Raw genomic sequence first — 23,814 nt, forward strand, 5'->3', positions numbered from 1 at the left:
CGAGGCTGCTAGCCAAACAGGAGAGTGGACGTAATGGATGGAGGCCAGGGCCGAGGACACCGGGCAGATGGCTTCATCATCGGGGGGGCGGGACTCTTTCATGTCAGACCGAGGAGAGGCCGGAGAGCGAGACGAGGTCAAAGTATGAACACGTTCACGCTCGGCTCTGCTGGAGGGAGAGTTGGCGCACAAAGAACAAACCAGCTAACGAAGCCTTTTCAGAAAAGCATCGCTTTTAGACGCTGCAGGAAGATCAAAGGTCAGATGCGGAAAATCAATCAGGACGCAAAAACATTTTTAAACTTTTCACACCAACAGCGAACGTATTTTAGAGATCCATGATATCAGTTTTTTTCCAAGGTAAGATGGACTGCAATGAGTGACCAAGTGTACCTGCTCAGGAAACATCTACAACTTATCACAACTACCAGGAGAAGCAGAGTATAGAGGGGGAGGAGCTACCTGCTGTGGCCCAGCAAGGTACACTGTATTCGGGCACACGCTCCGAGCAGCCGTAGTGTGTGAAAACTGGGTCTCGGGTACAGACACACAAACATTTGTTTCCAAGTTCGGACAGGCTGTTAACGTCACAGACAGGATGCAAAAAGGAGCGCTTGATTTGCTCACCTGCATGGGTAATCTCTTCTGATTTGAGCGTTTTTTTTTTGACTGCTCAGTTATCTGAGCTATTTTTAATGTTATCAAATTTATCAGTATGATGTCATAATTCCCTCGTAGCCTGATAATAATCCATCCAATAATATTTTCCTGAGTATAAGTCGCACTTTTGCCTGCTCCTGCGTTTTATACTTGGGTGTGATAGAGGCTGTACGGTGGCCGAGTGGTTAGCACGCAGACCTCACAGCTCGGAGACCAGGGTTCAATTCCACCCTCGGCCGTCTCTCATTCCAAAAACATGCTAGGTTAATTAGCGACTCCAAATTGTCCATAGGTATGAATGTGAGTGTGAATGGTTGTTTGTCTATATGTGCCCTGTGATTGGCTGGCCACCAGTCCAGGGTGTACCCCGCCTCTCGTCCGAAGACAGAGCCCTGTAGAGCCCTCATTAGAGCCCTGTAGACATGAAATAACACCCCTGTAGTTACCCAATATAGAACACATAACAAGACATATCATAGACTTACACACATTTAAGTTTACCTTGCACAAGCACCACTAACATTTGAAAGCACATGTGTGGGGGGGTAGTTAATTGGACACACTATGGACATGGTGACTGTGAGGCATTGCCAGTTATGTAATAATAATAATAAATCCACAGCTTCCGTTACTGCGTGTGTCATTTTCAAGGAGGCCCATGATGTAATATCTTCCCTAATATAGACCTGTCGTCCCCCCTCACTCCCACCCTGTAATTTCCACGGCCAGTGACCCCCCCCCTCAACCTCTGATGGCTCCATTGTGATGCTCAGCCACAGTTGGCTGCACCACTGAGTGGCGCGGACCACCGTCAGTGCCTAAAAGGGAACACAGCAAGCAATTACAGGAGGAGACGTCACAGCAGGAATTACGGGGCGATTTGGGCATGCCGGAAAGGCTGGCCCTTTAAGGCTGGAGCTTTAAGGCTGGCCCTTTAAGGCTGGCCCTTTAAGGCTGGCCCTTTAAGGCTGGCCTTTTAAGGCTGGCCCTTTAAGGCTGGCCCTTTAAGGCTGGAGCTTAAAGGCTAGCTCTTTAAGGATGGCCCTTTAAGGCTGGCCCTTTAAGGCTGGAGCTTTAAGGCTGGCCCTTTAAGGCTGGCCCTTTAAGGCTGGCCCTTTAAGGCTGGCCTTTTAAGGCTGGCCCTTTAAGGCTGGCCCTTTAAGGCTGGAGCTTAAAGGCTAGCTCTTTAAGGATGGCCCTTTAAGGCTGGCCCTTTAAGGCTGGTCCTATAAGGCTGACCCTTTAAGGCTGGCCCTTTAAGGCTGGTCCTATAAGGCTGGCCCTTTAAGGCTGGCCCTTTAAGGATGGCCCTTTAAGGCTGGCCCTTTAAGGCTGGCCCTTTAAGGCTGGCCCTTTAAGGATGGCCCTTTAAGGATGGCCCTTTAAGGCTTGCCTTTTAAGGCTGGAGCTTAAAGGCTAGCTCTTTAAGGATGGCCCTTTAAGGATGGCCCTGTAAGGCTGGCCCTTTAAGGCTGGCCCTTAAAGACTGGAGCTTTAAGCCTGGAGCTTTAAGGCTGGCCCTGTAAGGCTGGCCCTGTAAGGCTGGCCCTTTAAGGCTGGCCCCAACATGTGGTGGGGCGGAAGACGGAAGACACAGGGCGTATTTACGTTAGCTTTGGAATTTGGAGAAAAATCCAGACAGGCAAATGCTGCTCCTGCTAAGGGGTCGGAATGACGTTCTTAGTTGCACCAATCATTACAGGAAGCCAATTTTGCAATCAAGCAGGAAGTTGGCCATTTGGGGGCTAAAACCATGTGGCTCCTCATTCTCGGGACCTTGTGGGCGGGACATGCTGCTAAAATTTACCACAAACATGAACATGAACGTGGTCAGATTGATCATAATTGCTGTGCATGATGACGACCACGCCCTGAAGCTATGCATCAGCCATTTCTTCAAGTACTCTAACTTTCCTCCATTTTTGAAGTTTTTTTGTGCTTTTGTTAAATTAAACATGAATTAGCTGCCAGGCGGACATCAGCGGTGAGGGATGCTGGGGTCCTATCACATTTTTTTTTGGTGCAGGACCAAAAATCTTTAGCAGAGCACTTTCAACCGCCAAAATATACAATATATTTTTTTTTTTACAAAATATGCAAATCATATCTAAATCCTTTGACCAGGAAAAAAAAGACGTCCAAAAATAGTCAGCAGGGCTGTCAGTGAGGCAGGAATAGTAATTATCATATTGCTCAAATCCGCCAGCTTCTCTTTCCATCAACATGTTTTTGTTTTTTTTTTTTTACGACGCACGCTAAAAACGGTCAAAGTGTTGTCTTCCCCAGGCGCGTCCTTCCAGCAAGTCAGCTGCAGGCCAGGATAACTTGGCAAAGCGATGCGTAAAAGCCAGACAACGCTCACCATCGGCATGGGAGAAGATGGAGAAGATGGAGAAGATCACCACTTCAACTTGGGCTGAACTCCTAGCAGTTCCTAGCAGTTAGCATCGACCACTTGATGACTTTTTGATCAATGTGAAATATTCAGGGTCCTCATTTGCAGGCTTTTATCTTTTTAATGGCCGTGGATTCTCTTCAAATGTTGCTGCCAGACACGCCCGCGCTTACATAACATCGACTCTGACTTATTCGGAATGGCAAGATTCCGAAAAACAGCCAAGCATTGCTGTCCGTATGCTCGTAAGAATGTGGTGGTTTGTGAGGTTTCTATTGAAAAGTGGACCCGTCGGGATATGCTGAACATTCCTGTGTATTTTTCCTCCTAGATCCGATGGACCAAGACAGCCGGAAGCGTGTCGGACCGCTTCCAGGACTCCAGCGTCTTCAACGAGACGTTGCACATCGCCAAAATCCTGAGAACCCAAGGGGGGCGCTACTACTGCAAAGCCGAGAACGGCCTGGGCTCCCCCGCCATCAAGTCCATCCGTGTGGACGTCTACTGTAAGTCCTGCTTTGTCTTTTTCGGGCCGACTTTGCTCGGGGGTTTGTGACGTTCTAAAACATTTTCTAAAGCTTTAAAGTGTGGCTGCTGCAGAATGCTAATTAGGCCGGGAGAACGGTTGATTATTCCAACGCATCCGTCCACCCTTTTGTACTCGCTGTCAACATCTGTGCCGCTTAGAAAGATGCTGTGTTTGTCAAAATGGAGAGTTAGTTATATCGCTTAAGTGTTTTGGTGCAAAAGTATTGGGCCAGCACTACGTTGTATTGTTTTAGGGACCCTGGTGCACTGGTGCAAAATGCTGGGTTAAAAACAACCCAATCTGGGTTGTTTCCCAACCCAACGCTGGTTAAATATAGGACCAACCTCGCGTTGGGTTATTTTAACCCAGGGGTGCTCATTAAGTCGATCGCGAGCTACCGGTCGATCGCGGAGGTCGTACTGGTCGATCGCTGGTCGATCGCGGCGTGACATTAAAAAAATATCATCCTCGCATCAATGCCGTCACTTGATTGATATACAGGGCAGCCATTCAGATGACAACTGAATGTTGCCCTTCGGGCGACCAATCAAATCAAACAACGTCTCTAAGTGCAGCAGAACTTACGATGTCAGCCTATCATCCATCCCCGTTACTTGATTGACATACAGGACAACCAGTCAGATGACAACTGAATTTTGACCTTTAGGTCACCGCTCATGCGTAAACAACGATGCAAAGTGCTAAGCTAGTCGGCGAATTGCGAGATTTTAAGCCCTCGCTAAAGTTTATGGTCACTAAAATGAGTGAAGGAGCTGGACCAAGTAAAAAGGCAAAAACTGGACCAAGTAAAAAGGCAAAAAACATATCACTTCCATACGGATATGGAATATTATACGGATATTGTGATACGGATATTATCCATGACTGATAAACATTTGGAAGTGTGCTTGAGGCTGGCTATCAGCAGCTACTGTCCGGACTATGCATCCCTGGCTGGTTCAATTCAGTGCAAGTCATCAAAGTAAACTCAGGTAATTACAAAAAATGTTAATAGTTAATTATGTGTGTTTTGCAATATTGGCTCATTTGGTTATGTAAGGTACATCAACATACATTGTACGTACAAATAATCCTCAATACATTTGAAAATAAATAGATGTTTTGCATTTTTGTAGTGGGTAGATCATTTTGACTCGGTCATTTTAAAAGTAGCTCGCATGCTGAAAAAGTGTGAGCACCCCTGTTTTAACCCAACAAGTTGGGTTGGTTCTCTTAACCCAACAATTGGGTTGTACATTGGGTTGTTCAAATGACCCAACGCTGGGTTCATATTTACTACACGGCTGGGTTATTTGTTATTGACTAGTTATTGACTACTATTTGTTATTTGTATTTGTTATATTTGCTATATAACAACTCACAACATACAGTATATGTGTATACAGTGGACTACCGGTGGCTAACAGAAGCCCGCTAGCATGCAGCGGTCTTGCTTAAAAAAAACAGCACGTTCGTATTAATTCACGAGATTCTATAACTTGATATCACATAAAATGACGAGATAACTGACGTTGTCCTCATAACTATCACACATAGTGCATGTCTCTTGTAATTTCAACAACATAGTTTGGTTCCTAAATAACTCGCCAGCGAATGTGTTCGCTTGCCACTTTTGGAGGGAATGGAAGTTTGCTAAGGTTAACGATCGATTCCTGAAGCTAGTACTCAACGGTGCTTTCACAAACTTACATTTTAACAACTTTATGAAGCTGTATATAATAATATAAAGTCAATTCTACGGTAAAACAATAGTGGGAATGTAACAAACCTTGCTCCGTGCTAAAATTGGTCTCCTCAGATGAAATGTGGGGTCCGAACGAGGTAAGTTTGTGGGCGGGGCTTTGTTGCGCGTGTCCAAAATTCTACCCAATGCTTTGGGTTGTCCAAAATAACCCAGCACAAAATAATGGAAATCACAACCCAGCAGCAAATAACTCAGAAGCCGGACTGCTGTAGAGACAAAGGTAGCCCTCCTCCTTTGTGTTCTAAATCGTGGGCATCTTAGTCTCCGACCTGATGGAAGCCACTCAAACACGGGATGTAGCGCGTGGGACGGTCCGGGTTATTTGCTGATCGCAATGTAGAGAAAGAGCTCTCACAGGATGGCCAATTATTTTGGAACAAACTTTTGAAAATACTAATTAAACGAGTCCGGTCCTGCAGTGAATAAAACCATGAAATGAATGAAAAGGTCAAAATGTTCTCAATAAAAGCATAATAGAAGGTCAGCAAAAAAAAATTTTTTTCACTCCAAAGGAACTCAGCTTCCTCAACATGTACTGCCTCTGATGGCACTTCTTGAGGATCAGGAAACATCTACAACTTATCACAACTACCAGGAGAAGCAGAGTATAGAAGGGCGGTAGGAGCTACCTGCTGTGGCCCAGCAAGGTGCACTGTATTCGGGTACACGCTCCGAGCAGCCGTAGCGCGTAAAAACCAGGTCTTGGGTACAGCGAGCACATTTTTTTCCAAGGGAAGTTCGGACAGGCTGTTAATGTCACAGACAGGATGAAAAAAGGAGCGCTTGATTTGCTCGCCTGCATGGGTAATCTCTTCTCATTTGAACTTTTTTTTTTTGGACTGATCAGTTATCTGAGCTATTTTTAATATTATCAAATTTATCAGTATGATGTCATAATTCCCTCGTAGCCCGATAATAATCCATCCAATAATATTTTCCTGAGTATAAGTCGCACTTTTGCCTGCTCCTGCGTTTTATACTTGGGTGTGATATAACTTGTGTACTATGGTTTAACATGTTTTGTAGTATGCAGTAAATGTGATTTATAGTTCAGTGAAGCTTATCTACACAAAACCTTTCTTTATTATTATTAATATTATTATTATTATTAATTAGAGGCTGCATGGTGGTTGTGTGGTTAGCACGCAGACCTCACAGCTAGGAGACCAGGGTTCAATTCCACCCTCGGGCCATCTCTCATTCCAATAACATACTAGGTTATGCTAGGTTAGGCCATCAAATATAGTGCCTAGGTACCTATACTCCTCAACCACCCCCCCCCCCCCCCCCCCCCGATGGTGGTAGTGATATATAGTATAGTCTTCTTTTCTATTCCCTGCTTTCTCTCAAAGTCATCCTCCAAGGAAGCTTTGATTTGTTGTGGAAAACGACTGAATTTGTTGCCAGATTTCAGCCACAAGAAGAAAAAAAAAAAAAAAACAAAGAAAAGACGCAGTAAAAGATGGCAAGCAGGTGAGGCGGCGGGGGGGTCCAAATGCAAGAAAAGCCACTTTCATTTGGGGTCTTAAAAGTCAACTTTTTAATCTCTGGCTGCGGCTTGTGTCGCTGCATGAAGGTCAGCCACTTATCCACATCCTTCTTCCTCCCCGCCTTCTTATCCTTGTACCTGCTTATTGGGAGCGACACGGGCGCAGGTCGCCGTGAGAAACTGGTTTAGAGCGCCTGGCGGAGGGGGCTTTGAGGAGCGAGAGCTGACAGCCGTTCTCCTTGGCCGCGCTAAGGAGTCCGGCACTGTGGGGGGGGGTTGAGGGGGTGTTGTGAGCAGATGCCGGAATGGGGACGGATGAGACGGCGTGAGGAAAGACCCGGGGATAATCAAAAGAGCGAGAGTTTTCCGCCGCCGGCTCCTTCTTCTTGCTGGCAGTTTGAGGTCACGTTCACGGCGCTCAAACACAAGTAAATAAAGCGGGAAAGCTCTAATTGCGCTCTCGGGCGACTTCTTGCCCGTGTATAGCATGTAATAGATGCAAAACACAACATGAATGATTCAAATGCATACAATGAGTGCAGCTGTTGTTTTAATGATGTCATTTCTAAACAGTAACGAGGATGGAAGCTAGGACTTTTAATTAGGCTTTATTTTCATGGGAAAGGGGAGTTGCCAAGCGACAGCCTCAAAAGTTTCCGCATTTGGATACGGTTATCATTACATTTTTAGATTCAGTGCATTTCCCGTCTAATATGACACACACACACACACTCACATAGCACAATCAGAGTTGCGCAACACTTAGATATGTATTGTTTCTGCATGAAGTCATCGGTTAAATTGTAAATAAATGACATAAAACAAAAGAAAAGCATCAAAAACACCACTTATTCCATGTCAGGCTCAGTTCTTCCCTTCCTTCACTGCGTTGGAGGCATTGTTCTGTGGGCATCCAGGGCTCGACAATAACGATGTACCGATGGCCCGGGGCAAGTTAAAACAAAATTGGGGCAAGTAAATCCAATCAGTGATATTCCCGCACTTTGGCATTCCATACTGCCAAGAGTTTTTTTTTTTTTAAAGCGGTTCTTGTTGGGTGTTGGTAAAACACGGACTGCGTAATTCCGGCGGTAATTTGCAAACCAATCCTTGCAAATCTTGAAATGGACCAATCAGAATCGTTTATTTAGTCGGTTGTTCGCAATCAACCAATCTGCAATGGTTTGACTAGGAAAACATCTATCATGGCGTCCCTGCCAACATGGTCTAATTCTTCAACAACTTGTACCAACCAAAAAGTACCTAAACAAGTATTTTATTAGCGGCAATAGCAATAGTTCATTCATTCATTTTCTACCGCTTTTTCCTCATGAGGGTTGCGGGGGTGCTGGAGCCTATCCCAGCTGTCTTCGGGCGAGAGGTGGGGTACACCCTGGACTGGTCGCCAGCCAATCACAGGGCACATATAGACAAACAACCATTCACACTCACATTCTCACACTCACATTCATACAATTTGGAGTCTCCAATTAACCTAGCATGTTTTTGGAATGTGGGAGGAAACCGGAGTACCCGGAGAAAACCCACGCATGCACAGAGATGGCCGAGGGTGGAATTGAACCCTGGTCTCCTAGCTGTGAGGTCTGCGCGCTAACCACTAGACTGCCATGCCGCCCCAAATGATAATCATTTCATCTTTATTTGAGATTCTCATGTGATGCCACAAAAATTTGATATCATTATGACGGTCTTTTCATTTTACAAGTTCGGGCAAGTAGTTCTCACCTTAAGGATGTAGAATGTGGAGCCCTGGGCATCGGGTCAGGTGAGCGTACAACGGGCGCCATGAAGTGGACACCTGACCAAACTGTAAGAAGAGCGGAATAGTGGATAAAGTGGAGCTAAACCAACGGGCTGCCTCCTTGAACTCCCCTGACGGAGAGCAAACACAGCAACCTACGGAATGATTGCGTTGCCAGTAAATGATAGCTGGCATCAATTAACCTTTTCCGAGCCCCCCCCTGCCAATAAAATAGATGCCGTAAATGGAAGTCCAAGTCTACAAGAACACAATTTCAATCCGCGGTAAAAAGGCAACTATCGGTTCATTTTTCCCAAATTGTTTGCTTAGGGGGCGGCACGGCGGTCTAGTGGTTAGACCTCACAGGGTTCAATTCCACCCTCGGCCATCTCTGTGTGGAGTTTGCATGTTCTCCCCGTGCATGCGTGGGTTTTCTCCGGCTACTCCGGTTTCCTCCCACATTCCAAAAACATGCTAGGTTAATTAGCGACTCCAAATTGTCCATAGGTATGAATGTGAGTGTGAATGGTTGTTTGTCTATATGTGCCCTGTGATTGGCTGGCCACCAGTCCCTAGCTAGACAGCTGGGATAGGCTCCAGCACCCCCGCGACCCTCGTGAGGAAAAAGCGGAATGAATGAATGTTTGCTTAGGACTCGACAACATCGGGGGAGTATCGTTCCTCCTCGGTCGATGAACTTCCTGAGCGTGCAATGAGCTGCCCCCGCACCGCACTTAAGCCCCACTCAATCAGACAAACATGAGCTGCTGCTGCTGTTGCTGCAAAATGCACCAAATTTAATGAAAATGCCCGAACCGGTTTGGCCTATAGGGAGGAAAAAAGTCTTCAGCTTCCAATCGATGCGTTTTAAGAGTTGTGGTGGTGGGGGGAGGGGGCGGCTTGTTTTATTACCTTTGCCCCGGGACCGTCCCCCACGGAGTGAACAAACAACGCAGGTGTCAGCAGGTATGAAGCGCTCTTGTCGGACTCGGCAGCTTTTATAAATGCGTTAGGGTCGGCCGTAAAGCTGCAATCAGCTCCTTGCGGCCCCGCCGGCCGCGGTTATCAGCGTAAACGATGGCTTCCTGTGTCATCTGCCGCTATCGGCCATCCATCTCGCCGTGGAAAATTCCTTTGATTGGATTGATGGTGAGTCAGGCTGGCAGTGGGCGCCTTTATGAAGCTGGCTTTCATCTAATAATAGGTGCATATATGAATAAAATCTGGAGTGTTTATTCCCCAAAATTGAAATCCTGAAACCTCAATTGAAGGCAAGAGCAGCGTGTCCGCCACAGGGATGTCTTGGATGGATTTACACCACTTGGTTATGACTTTTTTGGGGAAAAAACCCCACTGATTCAAAATCAAATATGAACGATAACGAACGTTTCCAAGCATCAATTCCTGTTACTCTTAGGAATCCTGTCACAGCTTTTTTTATCACTTAAGAAATTTTGAACATTTGTAGTTGTAAGAAATTGTATTGTATCACATCTGAATTGGCCTGAATTGGATCTTATCTGGTATGAAATCATAATAGTAGTGAACTGTATCATATTGCATTGAAATGACACTGAATCTCATCAGAAATCACGTGTCAATGTATCGTGATCGGAGGGATTTTATTGTTTTGAATCAGAATTGAATTTCATGGGGCGGCACGGTGGACGAGTGGTTAGCACGCAGACCTCACAGCTAGAAGACCAGGGTTCAATTCCACCCTCGGCCATCTCTGTGTGGAGTTTGCACAAAAAACATGCTAGGTTAATTGGCGACTCCAAGGTATGAATGTGAGTGTGAATGGTTGTTTGTCTATATGTGCCCTGTGATTGGCTGGCGACCAGTCCAGGGTGTACCCCGCCTCTCGCCCGAAGACAGCTGGGATAGGCTCCAGCACCCCCCCCTCCCGCAACCCTCATGAGGAAAAGCGGTAAAAAAATGAATGAATGAATGAATTTCGTGGGAGTGAATCGTATCAGAGGCTGGATGACAAGAGGGTTCACTCTGCACCTGTTTCTGTTATTGGTTCTAGAATGGAATGAAGCCTCATCTCATTCAGTCTTTTCGTGGGGGCGGGGCTACAAGTGAGTTGTTCTCATGAAACAGCATACGCTAACGTTGATGAAGGAAGTGATGGTTTTTGAGGCGAATGCCACAGCCGACAGACCGGGTTTGGGAATATTTTGGTTTTAAACAGAATGAACAAGGTGAGCGCATGAACACCGACGACTGACACAAACACTTTTGTCAACTGGGAAGAAAATACAGCTGGAGGTGCAGAAGAAGTGTTTGGTCGGCAATGTAAATATAAGCCAAAATGGTAATGGTAATGGTTTAATTTCATTTGAACATGCATCAGATTACAATTGAATGCATCACATAATCAGTTCACAGTTCCACATGTCCAAAAGGAGTAGGAAGAAGCAAAGCTTATTAAATCCTACCCCTCCATCTGGTACTTTTACAATCAGTAACTGTTACATTTGTTCACTTCCTGCTTTCCTAATATAGTTTAACTTTTATTTTTATTTTTATTTTTATTTTTATTTTTATTTTTATTTTTATTTTTATTTTTATTTTTATTTTTATTTTTATTTTTATTTTTATTTTTATTTTTATTTTTATTTTTATTTTTATTTTTATTTTTATTTTTATTTTTTATTTTTTTTTATTTTTTTTTATTTTTATTTTTATTTTTATTTTTTTTAAACTGATTTGGCATGACTTTGCAAATTTAGAATCTGAAAATGACCACAATATTGGTAATAAAATTAAATAGTAATAAAATACATCACATGTACGGATGTATTATTGATTGTGATGAATAAGATTAATTGTCACCTCCTGAAATCCTAAAATAATAACTAGAAAGATAAAAAATAGAGGTAACCAACGCCATAAGGAATAATTACTGAGATACAGCTGACTTCAATCTTTCTAATATAATTTAAGTTTTTTTTTAATTATTATTTTGTATTTTTATTTATTTTTTTGTCACATAAAAATAGTACGAAAAATTGAAATAAAAAATGGTGCGCGCTTACAGACAGTGTCGCTCGCTACATTGCAAAAGATGCAATGGTTATGGTTATATGGCATATATGACATGTACATTATACTACTATATACTGCTTGACTGAATTACACCTCTCATGAAAATTAAACATTTTTTGATGATAATGTCAATTATTAAGGATAATTTGTAGTATGACTGGGTAGAATCGTATCCGATCATAACTGGGATGAATGGCATGATATTAGATATGAATCACAGTGGTCAAATGAATAACGTAAACAGCCTGGCAGCAGTTCGATTGTCTCACATCAGAAAAGAGCCCCAGTTGAAGGTGTTGCTGATGGGTGGTCCGGCTTTAGCGCTAATTAAGACCAAAAAAAAAAAAAACATCTAAAAATAGCGTGTGTGCTGCAGAGGCCCATCAATTAGCTTCACCCCTGGGGGGACAACAGCATTTGCTCGTGCTGCTACTACCACGTAACAACGCCCGCACACATGCACACGCATGTGCACATGCACACACGTGTATACAAGGCCACATGCAAGGACGCTACTTTTTAAGATGTTCTTTCTAATTTCAATAATTGAGGTCTTGTCGATGCATTAGCATAAAAAAGATGACAATGAATTTTGAATTGAGCAAAAAGGCGTACGTGAGGGAGTGACGCTGTCCACATTTCCCACACTAAAATGTCTTCATGTGTCTCCTGTGTAATAAAAGCGACTATAGTAGTGGTAGGACGCTGTTATATATCTATTAAATGTCTATATCCCCCCCCCCCCTTCCCAGGCATTATGGGTACGCTGGGTAGACTCCAGGGGAGTCTTATCGATTAGTGACTTCACTTTTGCAGGTACTGCGACGTGAGTTATGACCCGTGGAGGGAGGAAGTCATTGTTCACTCCCTCCTTTGGAGAGTATCCTGTCACATAGAGGATCTTTGACCGGGCTGTTTGCAGTCGGCGGTTTCACAAGAAATACCGCAAGAAATAAACACTGCTAGAATTTTTGCTGTAAGTCCCTAAAAACAGCATGGCACTCCTGTCATTTCTATAATCAGAGTACTCCTGTCAAATAGAGGATCTTTGAGTAGCGTTTGCAGTATATTAAAAACTGCAAAACATTGTTATGTTGAAGATCCTTGACTGGGGTTTTTGCTGTAAGTCCCTAAAAACAGCATGGCACTCCTGTCATTTCTATAATCAGAGTACTCCTGTCAAATAGATGATCTTTGTGTAGCGTTTGCAGTATGTTCTTAAAAACTGCAAAGCGTTGTTATGTTGAAAATCCTTGACTAGAGTTTTTGCTGTAAGTCCCTAAAACAGCATGGTACTCCTGTCATTTCTATAATCAGAGTATTCATGTCAAATAGAGGATCTTTGAGTAGCGTTTGCAGTATGTTCTTAAAAACTGCAAAACATTGTTATGTAGAAGATCCTTGACTGGGGTTTTTGCTGTAAGTCCCTAAAAACAGCATGGCACTCCTGTCATTTCTATAATCAGAGTATTCCTGTCAAATAGATGATCTTTGTGTGGAATATATTATATATATATATATATATATATATTATTATATATTATTCCCATTACTGCATATAGAGAATCTTTGACTAGCGCTTTTGCTGTCGGTCCTCCAAAAGAGCAGAGCGCTCCTGTTCAATATTAGATCTTTGATTGGCTTCTTGGCCTTCATTTCTGACTTGATTGCTTTGTTCCTGACTCATTCCTGACAAGTTTCACAGGAGAAGAATAAACCGGACTGACTCGTAGATGAATAAATAACAGCCCAACGCATTTGTAGTCCTTCCACGCCACAGAAAATGCTAATATAAACAAATCCAATAAAAGTAAAGCCAAGAAGCAGGAGTTAATCTCATTAGCATATTGGACACAAACACAGTCAATTATAAAAGGTAGCGAGAGGAGGTGAGGTCGGGCCAACGCTGTGATAAGTCCTTGAGAGACTAACGGCTAGTCGTGAACCGGCTTTACCTCCATTAGGAACATCGGCAAACATTTCCCTACCGTAACATAATGCGCTGATTCATTGCCCCCACCCATCCCACGCCAAAAAAGGCCGGGATCACTCGGCGTCGTCGCAACTTGCCATTCATCACCCCCTTCTCATTTACATCCAAAAGCACTTAGCGGGCCGACTCGCACGCGTCTGCTCTCCATATCTTATGAGATCTTCCTTCTGTGAAGACGCTGAATAAAACATCAGCCGCTATCATGGCATCGCGTCAGGCGTCCGTCATTCAGGGGCGGAAGTGTGCACGGGTGGGGGGAAGACGCCACGCATGTACAGAGGAAGACTTTTGATTTAGTTTGCAAAAAGAGCGGCTTGCTGTGTAACGCGGCTCGGCAGATTCGGGTTCCTGCAAAAGCTGAATAAAAAGCAGGATGGGGCAGACTGAATTTAGACAAATATATCCGTAGATAGACGCGCACATGCACTTCAACAATGCCTTTCGGGAAAAAAAATCTTCATTTTGCAACCAGCTAGGATGTGCACAAAAACATGGGAGCCATTTTTAACAAAGGACCATTGATGATTTCATACTGAATTTTGGGCTGAAAATATCCACAAAGCTTTGAAACTCATAACGTTAGCGACATAGGTCCATCAGCGTCATGATTGCTGACGACAATTCATTCATTTTCTACCGCTTTTCCTCACGAGGGTCGCGGGGGGTGCTGGAGCCTATCCCAGCCGTCTTCGGCTACTATCTACTATATTGGGTAACTATAGGGGTGTTATTTCATGTCTACGGGGCTCTAATAATGTGAAAACCTTTATTAAAACCTTTATATCTTGTTATGTGTACTATATTGGGTAACTATAGGGGTGTTATATCATGTCTACGGGGCTCTAATAATGTGAAAACCTTTATTAAAACCTTTATATCTTGTTATGTGTACTATATTGGGTAACTATAGGGGTGTTATTTCATGTCTACAGGGCTCTAATAATGTAAAAACCTTTATTAAAACCTTTATATCTTGTTACGTGTACTATATTGGGTAACTATAGGGGTGTTATTTCATGTCTACAGGGCTCTAATAATGTGAAAACCTTTATTAAAACCTTTATATGTTGTTACGTGTACTATATTGGGTAACTATAGGGGTGTTATTTCATGTCTACAGGGCTCTAATAATGTAAAAACCTTTATTAAAACCTTTATATCTTGTTACGTGTACTATATTGGGTAACTATAGGGGTGTTATTTCATGTCTACAGGGCTCTAATAATGTGAAAACCTTTATTAAAACCTTTATATGTTGTTACGTGTACTATATTGGGTAACTATAGGGGTGTTATTTCATGTCTACAGGGCTCTAATAATGTGAAAACCTTTATTAAAACCTTTATATCTTGTTATGTGTACTATATTGGGTAACTATAGGGGTGTTATATTATGTCTACAGGGCTCTAATAATGTGAAAACCTTTATTAAAACCTTTATATCTTGGTATGTGTACTATATTGGGTAACTATAGGGGTGTTATTTCATGTCTACGGGCTCTAATAATGTGAAAACCTTTATTAAAACCTTTATATCTTGTCATGTGTACTATATTGGGTAACTATAGGGGTGTTATTTCATGTCTACAGGTTTCTAATGAGGGCTCTACAGGGCTGTGTCTTCGGGCGAGAGGCGGGGTACACCCTGGACTGGTGGCCAGCCAATCACAGGGCACATATAGACAAACAACCATTCACACTCACATTCATACCTATGGACAATTTGGAGTCGCTAATTAACCTAGCATGTTTTTGGAATGTGGGAGGAAACCGGAGTACTCGGAGAAAACCCACGCATGCACGGGGAGAACATGCAAACTCCACACAGAGATGGCCGAGGGTGGAATTGAACCCTGGTCTCCTAGCTGTGAGGTCTGCGTTATAAGCATATGGAGCATTTTTGCCAAACTTTCAAGATGATGATCACACCGGGACGGAGAATGCAACCCGCAACCTTCATATGAGTAGAGATTTTAAGTGGTTCTTTCTACCGTGTGCTGCTCAATGACACCCGCCCTGATGACAGTGGACAGTAACCTTGGCGAGTACAGGTGTTTGATGGCAGCGGGAGGGAAGTGGTAGAACTTGATGAATAATTCACAACATGGCGTCATGCGCTACCTCTACAGCTGCCAACCAGCACCTGACGCCGGTGCGAGTATTTGGCCTTTGCAGGCCGTGAATCTGGTTCTTGCTCTTGGATCGTCAGCCATGACGGCAATAATACTAATAAATACAATTCACTCAGTTACAAGCCATAAAGTTCCGTCCAATTAAAAGCTAATTAAAATCAGGGCACGTCGTTGCGTGTGCTAATAGAATGAAAGCCATGTTTACTACCAGACCAGCACGCTGACTGCTGATCAGTATCCTCGTGTCGTTCAGCTGCTTTTACACTGAAATAGTCACCCGCGGCTTTTTACTCAACTGCAGAGAGTAGCAGGCATCTATTCATAGGAGGCTTTTATTTGTCCCAGTGCATGGTCTTAAAGCCAAGTCCCGAACAGATTATATTATCTTATATGACCTTATATGAATGTCATATCTGCATCTGGCACTGCCGCAGCAGAGCCTCCTTGTCATATAGAAGATCTTTGACTCCCATTTTGGCAGTAAGTTTGGAACAACAGCCGAGTGCTACTGTCACATAGAGGATCTTTGACTATTGTTATAGACTAGATCCTAAAAAAGTAGCGTTTTTGCAGTAGATTTTTCACAACAGCAGAGCACTCCTGTCATATAGAAGATCTTTGACTACCAATTTTGCAGTAGGTCCTGCTGTCACATAGAGGATCTTTGACTATTGTTATGGACTAGATCCTAAAAAGATCTTTGGCTACCAATTCTGCGGTTGGTTCTTAATGTCACATAGAGGATCTTTCAGCACAGTTTCTGCGGTTGGTCCTTAATGTCACATAGAGGATCTTTGATCACGGTTTCTTCGGTTGGTCCTTTATGTCACATAGAGGATCTTTGAGTGCGGTTTCTGCGGTTGGTCCTTAATGTCATATAGAGGATCTTTGAGCACGGTTTCTTCGGTTGGTCCTTTATGTCACATAGAGGATCTTTGAGTGCGGTTTCTGCGGTTGGTCCTTAATGTCACATAGAGGATCTTTGAGCACGGTCTCTGCGGTTGGTCCTTAATGTCACATAGCGGATCTTTGAGCACGGTTTCTGCGGTTGGTCCTTAATGTTACATAGAGGATCTTTGATCACGGTTTCTTCGGTTGGTCCTTTATGTCACATAGAGGATCTTTGAGCACGGTTTCTGCGGTTGGTCCTTAATGTCACATAGAGGATCTTTGAGCACGGTTTCTGCGGTTGGTCCTTAATGTCACATAGAGGATCTTTGAGCAAGGTTTTTGCGGTTGGTCCTTAATGTCACATAGAGGATCTTTGAGCACGGTTTCTTCGGTTGGTCCTTCATGTCACATAGAGGATCTTTGAGTGCGGTTTCTGCGGTTGGTCCTTAATGTCACATAGAGGATCTTTGAGCACGGTTTCTTCGGTTGGTCCTTCATGTCACATAGAGGATCTTTGAGTGCGGTTTCTGCGGTTGGTCCTTATTGCCACATAGAGGATCTTTGAGCACAGTTTCTGTGGCTGGTCCTTAATGCCGCATAGAGGATCTTTGAGCATGGTTTCTGCAGTTGGTTTTTAATGTCACATAGAGGATCTTTGAGCATGGTTTCTGCAGTTGGTTTTTAATGTCACATAGAGGATCTTTGAGAACGTTTTCTGCGGTTGGTCCTTAATGTCACATAGAGGATCTTTGAGCATGGTTTCTGCAGTTGGTTTTTAATGTCACATAGAGGATCTTTGAGTGGCGTTTTTGCAGTCGATTCTCAACAACAGCACTCTCTCCTGTCTCAGAACGCCATATTTCCAGGCGCCATGGCCCAGATAGAGGTTCAGCCCGCCCCCCCCCCCCCCCCCTCCAACCCCAACACATCCATCCATCCACTCCCAGCAGAAATAGATGCAGCTCGCGGGGTATTATTGCGGAGACAGAGGTCAGTGTTGCCGAGCGATGGCGAGATGGAAGGAAACGCGTCACAAGACACGCGTTTCAGCCTGCAAATTAGCGTTGGATTCATGTACTCCATCAGCAGGCAAATGGAAGCCATATATGACTAATAGGAGCTTATTAGCCTCTTGACCGGCATGCATGGAATACGTTACGGCACACACACGTGGCGAAATCACAGTACATGGCGTTCTCTTAAATGGCACTCAGTTGAGCCCTCATGCATGATGTACCGGACCAAACAGTCCATGTGACGCCGCTCGTCATCTTTTGTTTCATTTACCGGCTGCCCGCCTCCGCCGTGCATGAGCATTCGTCATTTAATCCCGACGCCTTGCTTTGAAAGCAGCAGAATGTAAAGTACTTTGTAACACAGCGGCGGGATAGAATACAAGAGAGAGCACTCTCTGTCACCGCTTCCTGTTTATCTCCAAAGTGTCGCTGTAGCACCTTTTCTCTTTGGATTTGCTTCCACTGGCGCCCCAGGCTCGAGTCCTTCAGCGGGCCATTTGCTCTGCTACTGGCCCCGCCAAGGAAAATAGTCACCCTACCGACCCCCACAGTGTCCATTGCTACAATTCGAAGCTATTCAACATCCTCTCGGCACTTCTTCTTCTACGCTAATGTGGCAAGTAAGTCAACCAACAAAGTGTGGTAAACTCCTAGTCGGCCATTTTGGCTCAAATATCCTTCAGGTTAGGCAAAAGTGACTGTTTATTCATGTTTTAACAATAATATGAGTTTGATGAGTGAATGGTTGTTTGTTTATATGTGCCCTGTGATTGGCGTACCCCGCCTCTCGCACGAAGACAGCTGGGATAGGCTCCAGCACCCCTCGGTACCCTCGTGAGGATAAGCGGTAAAAAATTAATGAATGAATGAGTTTGATGAGTGAATGGTTGTTTGTCTATATGTGCCCCGTGATTGGCTGGCCACCAGTCCAGGGTGTACCCCGCCTCTCGCCCAAAGACAGCTGGGATAGGCTCCAGCACCCCCTGCGACCCTCATGAGGATAAGCGGTAGAAAATGAATGAATGAATGAGTTTGATGAGTTAATGGTTGTTTGTCTATATGTGCCCCGTGATTGGCTGGCCACCAGTCCAGGGTGTACCCCGCCTCTCGCCCAAAGACAGCTGGGATAGGCTCCAGCACCCCCTGCGACCCTCGTGAGGATAAGCGGTAAAAAATGAATGAGTTTGATGAGTGAATGGTTGTTTGTCTATATGTGCCCTGTGATTGGCTGGACACCAGTCCAGGGTGTACCCCGCCTCTCGCCCGAAGACAGCTGGGATAGGCTCCAGCACCCCCTGCGACCCTCATGAGGATGAGCGGTAAAACATGAATAAATGAATGAATGAGTTTGATGAGTGAATGGTTGTTTGTCTATATGTGCCCTGTGATTGGCTGGCCACCAGTCCAGGGTGTACCCCGCCTCTTGCCTGAAGACACCTGGGATAGGCTCCAGCACCCCCGTGACCCTTGTGAGCATAAGCGGTAGAAAATGAATGAATGAATGAATGAATGAATGGTTATTTGTTTACATGTGCCCTGTGATTGGCTGGCGACCAGTCCGGGGTGTACCCCGCCTCTCGCACAAAGACAGCTGGGATAGGCTCCAGCACCCCCGAGACCCTCGTGAGGATAAGCAGTAGAAAAAGAATGAACGAATGAGTTTGATGATGCTTTGTCTTCAGTGATGATGCTAACCTAGCATGATGTTGCTGTGAGTCTAATGTTAGCATTTTCGCTAAGCTAGTGCCTCTAAGGTGTGTCCTCCCGGCCCGCTCCCTAACGGTACGTTGTCTATGTGATGTATGACATCTATTACGTAGTACGAGGGCAGAGTGTGTATGTAAGAAGTGGATAAAGTGCACCGCTATTAGCATTCAAGCGACAGACACAACACGGCGTCTTCACCACTAGGCTTCAGTGGGGACTTAATGGGTTCCCACTGAAGTGCATCGCCACTGAAGTGTACCCACTTATGCGATACACGGTGATCAGACATGGACTCTGTTGTTGGATGTCCGTGTACAGGCGGCTTTTCTTCACTCCACGGGAACGGCCGTCCATGATTGACAGTCTGAGAGAAGGAAAGACATCAAAGCTGAGGAGAAAGTGGCCAAATGTTTCGTTAGATGAACACCCGAGAGACATCAGGAAGAAGATCTGGAGTATGAAGGAAGGGGGGGGTGGTTGCTTTTGTGCAGGTATCTGAGGTAGGCGGGGTGGGGGTGGGGTTGATACGGTACATGAAAGGAAGGTTTGATGTGATAATGAAGCATCTTCTTTAAGTCTTTTATGCTAACTTTCTTTTTGTGCCTATTTGTCCGGCAAACGCCGCCATGAGCGCGTAAAGCACAAACATGGTGTCTGTCTGAAGGGCTGGTCCGTGCACGCCTCCTTAATGAATCAGTGCATGCACTTAAAAGCTATCTGCTTCCCGACAAACCGCACTGCCATCACTCCCTCTTGCCCCCCCCCCCCCCCTTTCCTCCATCCCTCTCAAAGGTAATTGCTCTTACCTGAGACACTGTAATGGATGCTGGATGAGGTATTGACCACCGCTAGATTTTGATTAAGGGGCTGCAGTGCAGAACGTGTCTTTAATGAAACGCAGGAATCAGCATTCTTTGCGTGCTGCATGACACCCCACCCTTGGTACGCCGCTCAAATGGGGTTGGGGGCACCGTAAGGCGTTTATAATTGTTTACAATCGCTATTCATTGGCTTTCTGATGGCTGAGAATAACCACTAAGGCTGAGGTGGCAAAAGTGCGGCCCGAGGGGCCTTTGCGTCCCGCAGCTTGATTTTTATATTGGCCACTTCGGCTGGAGCCTATCCCAGCTGTCTATCTACTATATTGGGTAACTATAGGGGTGTTATTTCATGTCTACAGGGCTCTAATAATGTGAAAACCTTTATTAGAACCTTTATATCTTGTTATGTGTACTATATTGGGTAACTATAGGGGTGTTATTTCATGTCTACAGGGCTCTAATAATGTGAAAACCTTTATTAAAACCTTTATATCTTGTTATGTGTACTATATTGGGTAACTATAGGGGTGTTATTTCATGTCTACAGGGCTCTAATAATGTGAAAACCTTTATTAAAACCTTTATATCTTGTTATGTGTACTATATTGGGTAACTATAGGGGTGTTATTTCATGTCTACAGGGCTCTAATAATATGAAAACCTTTATTAAAACTTGTATATCTTGTTATGTGTACTATATTGGGTAACTATAGGGGTGTTAGTTCATGTCTACAGGGCTCTAATAATGTGAAAACCTTTATTAAAACTTTTATATCTTGTTATGTGTACTATATTGGGTAACTATGGGGTGTTATTTCATGTCTACAGGGCTCTAATAATGTGAAAACCTTTATTAAAACTTTTGTATCTTGTTATGTGTACTATATTGGGTAACTATAGGGGTGTTATTTCATGTCTACAGGGCTCTAATAATGTGAAAACCTTTATTAAAACCTTTATATCTTGGTATGTGTACTATATTGGGTAACTATAGGGGTGTTGTTTCATGTCTACAGGGCTCTAATAATGTGAAAACCTTTATTAAAACTTTTATATCTTGTTATGTGTACTATATTGGGTAACTATAGGGGTGTTATTTCATGTCTACAGGGCTCTAATAATGTGAAAACCTTTATTAAAACCTTTATATCTTGGTATGTGTACTATATTGGGTAACTATAGGGGTGTTGTTTCATGTCTACAGGGCTCTAATAATGTGAAAACCTTTATTAAAACTTTTATATCTTGTTATGTGTACTATATTGGGTAACTATAGGGGTGTTATTTCATGTCTACAGGGCTCTAATGAGGGCTCTACAGGGGCTGTGTCTTCGGGCGAGAGGCGGGGTACACCCTGGACTGATGGCCAGCCAATCACAGGGCACATATAGACAAACAACCATTCACACTCACATTCATACCTATGGACAATTTGGAGTCGCCTATTAACCTAGCATGTTTTTTGGAATGTGGGAGGAAACCGGAGAACCCGGAGAAAACCCACGCATGCACGGGGAGAACATGCAAACTCCACACAGAGATGGCCAAGGGTGGAATTGAACACTGGTCTCCTAGCTGTGAGGTCTGCGCGTGAACCACTAGACCACCGTGCCGCCCTCTTGCACATCATTTGGAATATAATTCAATCCTTTTGTGTCATTTTGCTCTTATAAAGTCCTCATGATACCAAAAAAATATGGAAAAGTGACACTGACATCTACGGAATAGACGACCAGTGATCAAAGATGGTGGCTCGTTTAGCTCTGGTATGAAACCCCAACTTGTACTTCCTGAAAGCGAGATAGGCAAGAGAGACGAGTGACGGCAAGCAGTCGCACAACACATCCATGAACGCGTGCAAAGGAAGCCATATATTCCCAACAATAACAAGCTGGACTAATATTGTGTTGCGAGGCGTGTGATGTTTTACTGGCAGTGATAGACACTGACAGCTATCAGCTTGCTCTGAAGCACACTTGCACACTGAAGACGAGAGACAGCGATTGTCGTTTAGCAAGCAATTTGGCATGAAAGCCATATCATGATTCCAAGATTCATCGTGATCAACGATGACCCTTTGGATTTATTGCTGCACGCTACCACGGATAGCATATTAGGAACAAGCCCGATAGGAATGGGCGCTGCATTTAGCCGCCATGAGCGCTAGGCTGGATGCTATGTAGAATCTTATCAGAGAAATGTAGACAGACTTTCTGCCACTCGTTGGCATGGAAACTTTTCATTGTTTAAACAAAACTCACAGAGCATCTTAGATTTATCTGACAGTGGGATTGCTAATTTAATTTGTAATGGTTTAATTTCATTTGAACATGCATCAGATTTCAATTGAATGCATCACATAATCAGTTCACAGTTCCACATGTCCAAAAGGAGTAGGAAGAAGCAAAGCTTATTAAATCCTACCCCTCCATCTGGTACTTTTACAATCAGTAACTGTTACATTTGTTCACTTCCTGCTTTCCTAATATAGTTTAACTATAGTTAACTAATATAGTTAACTATTAACTTTTATTTTTATTTTTATTTTTATTTTTATTTTTATTTTTATTTTTATTTTTATTTTTATTTTTATTTTTATTTTTATTTTTATTTTTATTTTTATTTTTATTTTTATTTTTATTTTTATTTTTACATTCAGCGAGTGAAGATTGCTTTTATAGTTATAGTTAAATTGGCAGAGAAGTGGACCATAATGCCATAATTGGGAAGTACAAATTGCTTTCCGGATCTGACACCACTAGCTCCGCCTCCTCCAGACACGACAGAAGTGAGGAAAATTGAAAAATGAACACATTTCAAGATTTGAGTAAACAGAGACAGGAAATATGCCTGTCGATGTTCTTTTTTTATTGCGGGAATAAGATGAGTACTTCATGAGTAGTCAGGAGTACTTCCGCCCACGCTTCTTCACTTCCGTAACGTGTTTCTGTTAAGTACCTCCTGTCATCATGCGTTTATCTTTAGTTAGTGGTTCAGCCTGGCTCCCATCTCGCTTCAGGAAAAACTGTCAAAATGGTCTCAAACATTTGAATCAGTGCAAAGCAAATAACCAGCTGTGGCTGTGGGAAACCTCCTGATTGAGTTTTGCTAATTGACTCCACAACATGGCTGTATCTGCGCCATCGGTGGTCAGCATCCAGCAGGGCTATTCATCCTGGTTGAGCAGTTTTCTGTTACAACATGTACGTTTTGTTTCTGCTTTCTCATGCACTCCAAATCATTATCTAAGTAAAAAAAATAACTTGGTAAGTTTTAACATTGCTCTTTCTAAGTATCACCCGTTTTGTGCTAAAGGCGAAGAGTAAAGCATATACAGTGGTGCCTTGGTTAAAGGCAGGAATCTGCTCCAGAACCAAAACGGACTCTAACCAAAGTACATTTTCCCATAGAAAATCATATAAATCCACTTAATTTGTTCCAGACACACAAAAATGTTAACACAAAAAACATTTTACAGACAACAATTCCAGTTCGACGTACAAAAAATGATGCAAAACTAATAAGAAATGAGAAAAAAAATGGCCAACTGATCATTTAATGTCATTTTTAGCTAGCTTTGTCGGGAAAAACCTGCAATGAA

General features: G+C 43.5%; 1 protein-coding gene across 4 annotated transcripts in view; it reads left to right on the top strand.

Moving 5' to 3' along the window:
* LOC131107463 (MAM domain-containing glycosylphosphatidylinositol anchor protein 2-like) overlaps window positions 1-23,814 on the top strand; it is a 166,612-nt gene that overhangs the window by 59,519 nt on the left and 83,279 nt on the right. For all 4 annotated transcript variants that reach the window (XM_058057536.1, XM_058057535.1, XM_058057537.1 and 1 more), the window contains exon 4: window positions 3,387-3,561. In XM_058057536.1, the coding sequence (XP_057913519.1) occupies window positions 3,387-3,561 (175 nt within the window). The remainder of the gene's footprint in view (window positions 1-3,386; window positions 3,562-23,814) is intronic.

Source organism: Doryrhamphus excisus, chromosome 19 (genome assembly GCF_030265055.1).
Source record: "Doryrhamphus excisus isolate RoL2022-K1 chromosome 19, RoL_Dexc_1.0, whole genome shotgun sequence".
Lineage (NCBI taxonomy): Eukaryota > Metazoa > Chordata > Actinopteri > Syngnathiformes > Syngnathidae > Doryrhamphus > Doryrhamphus excisus.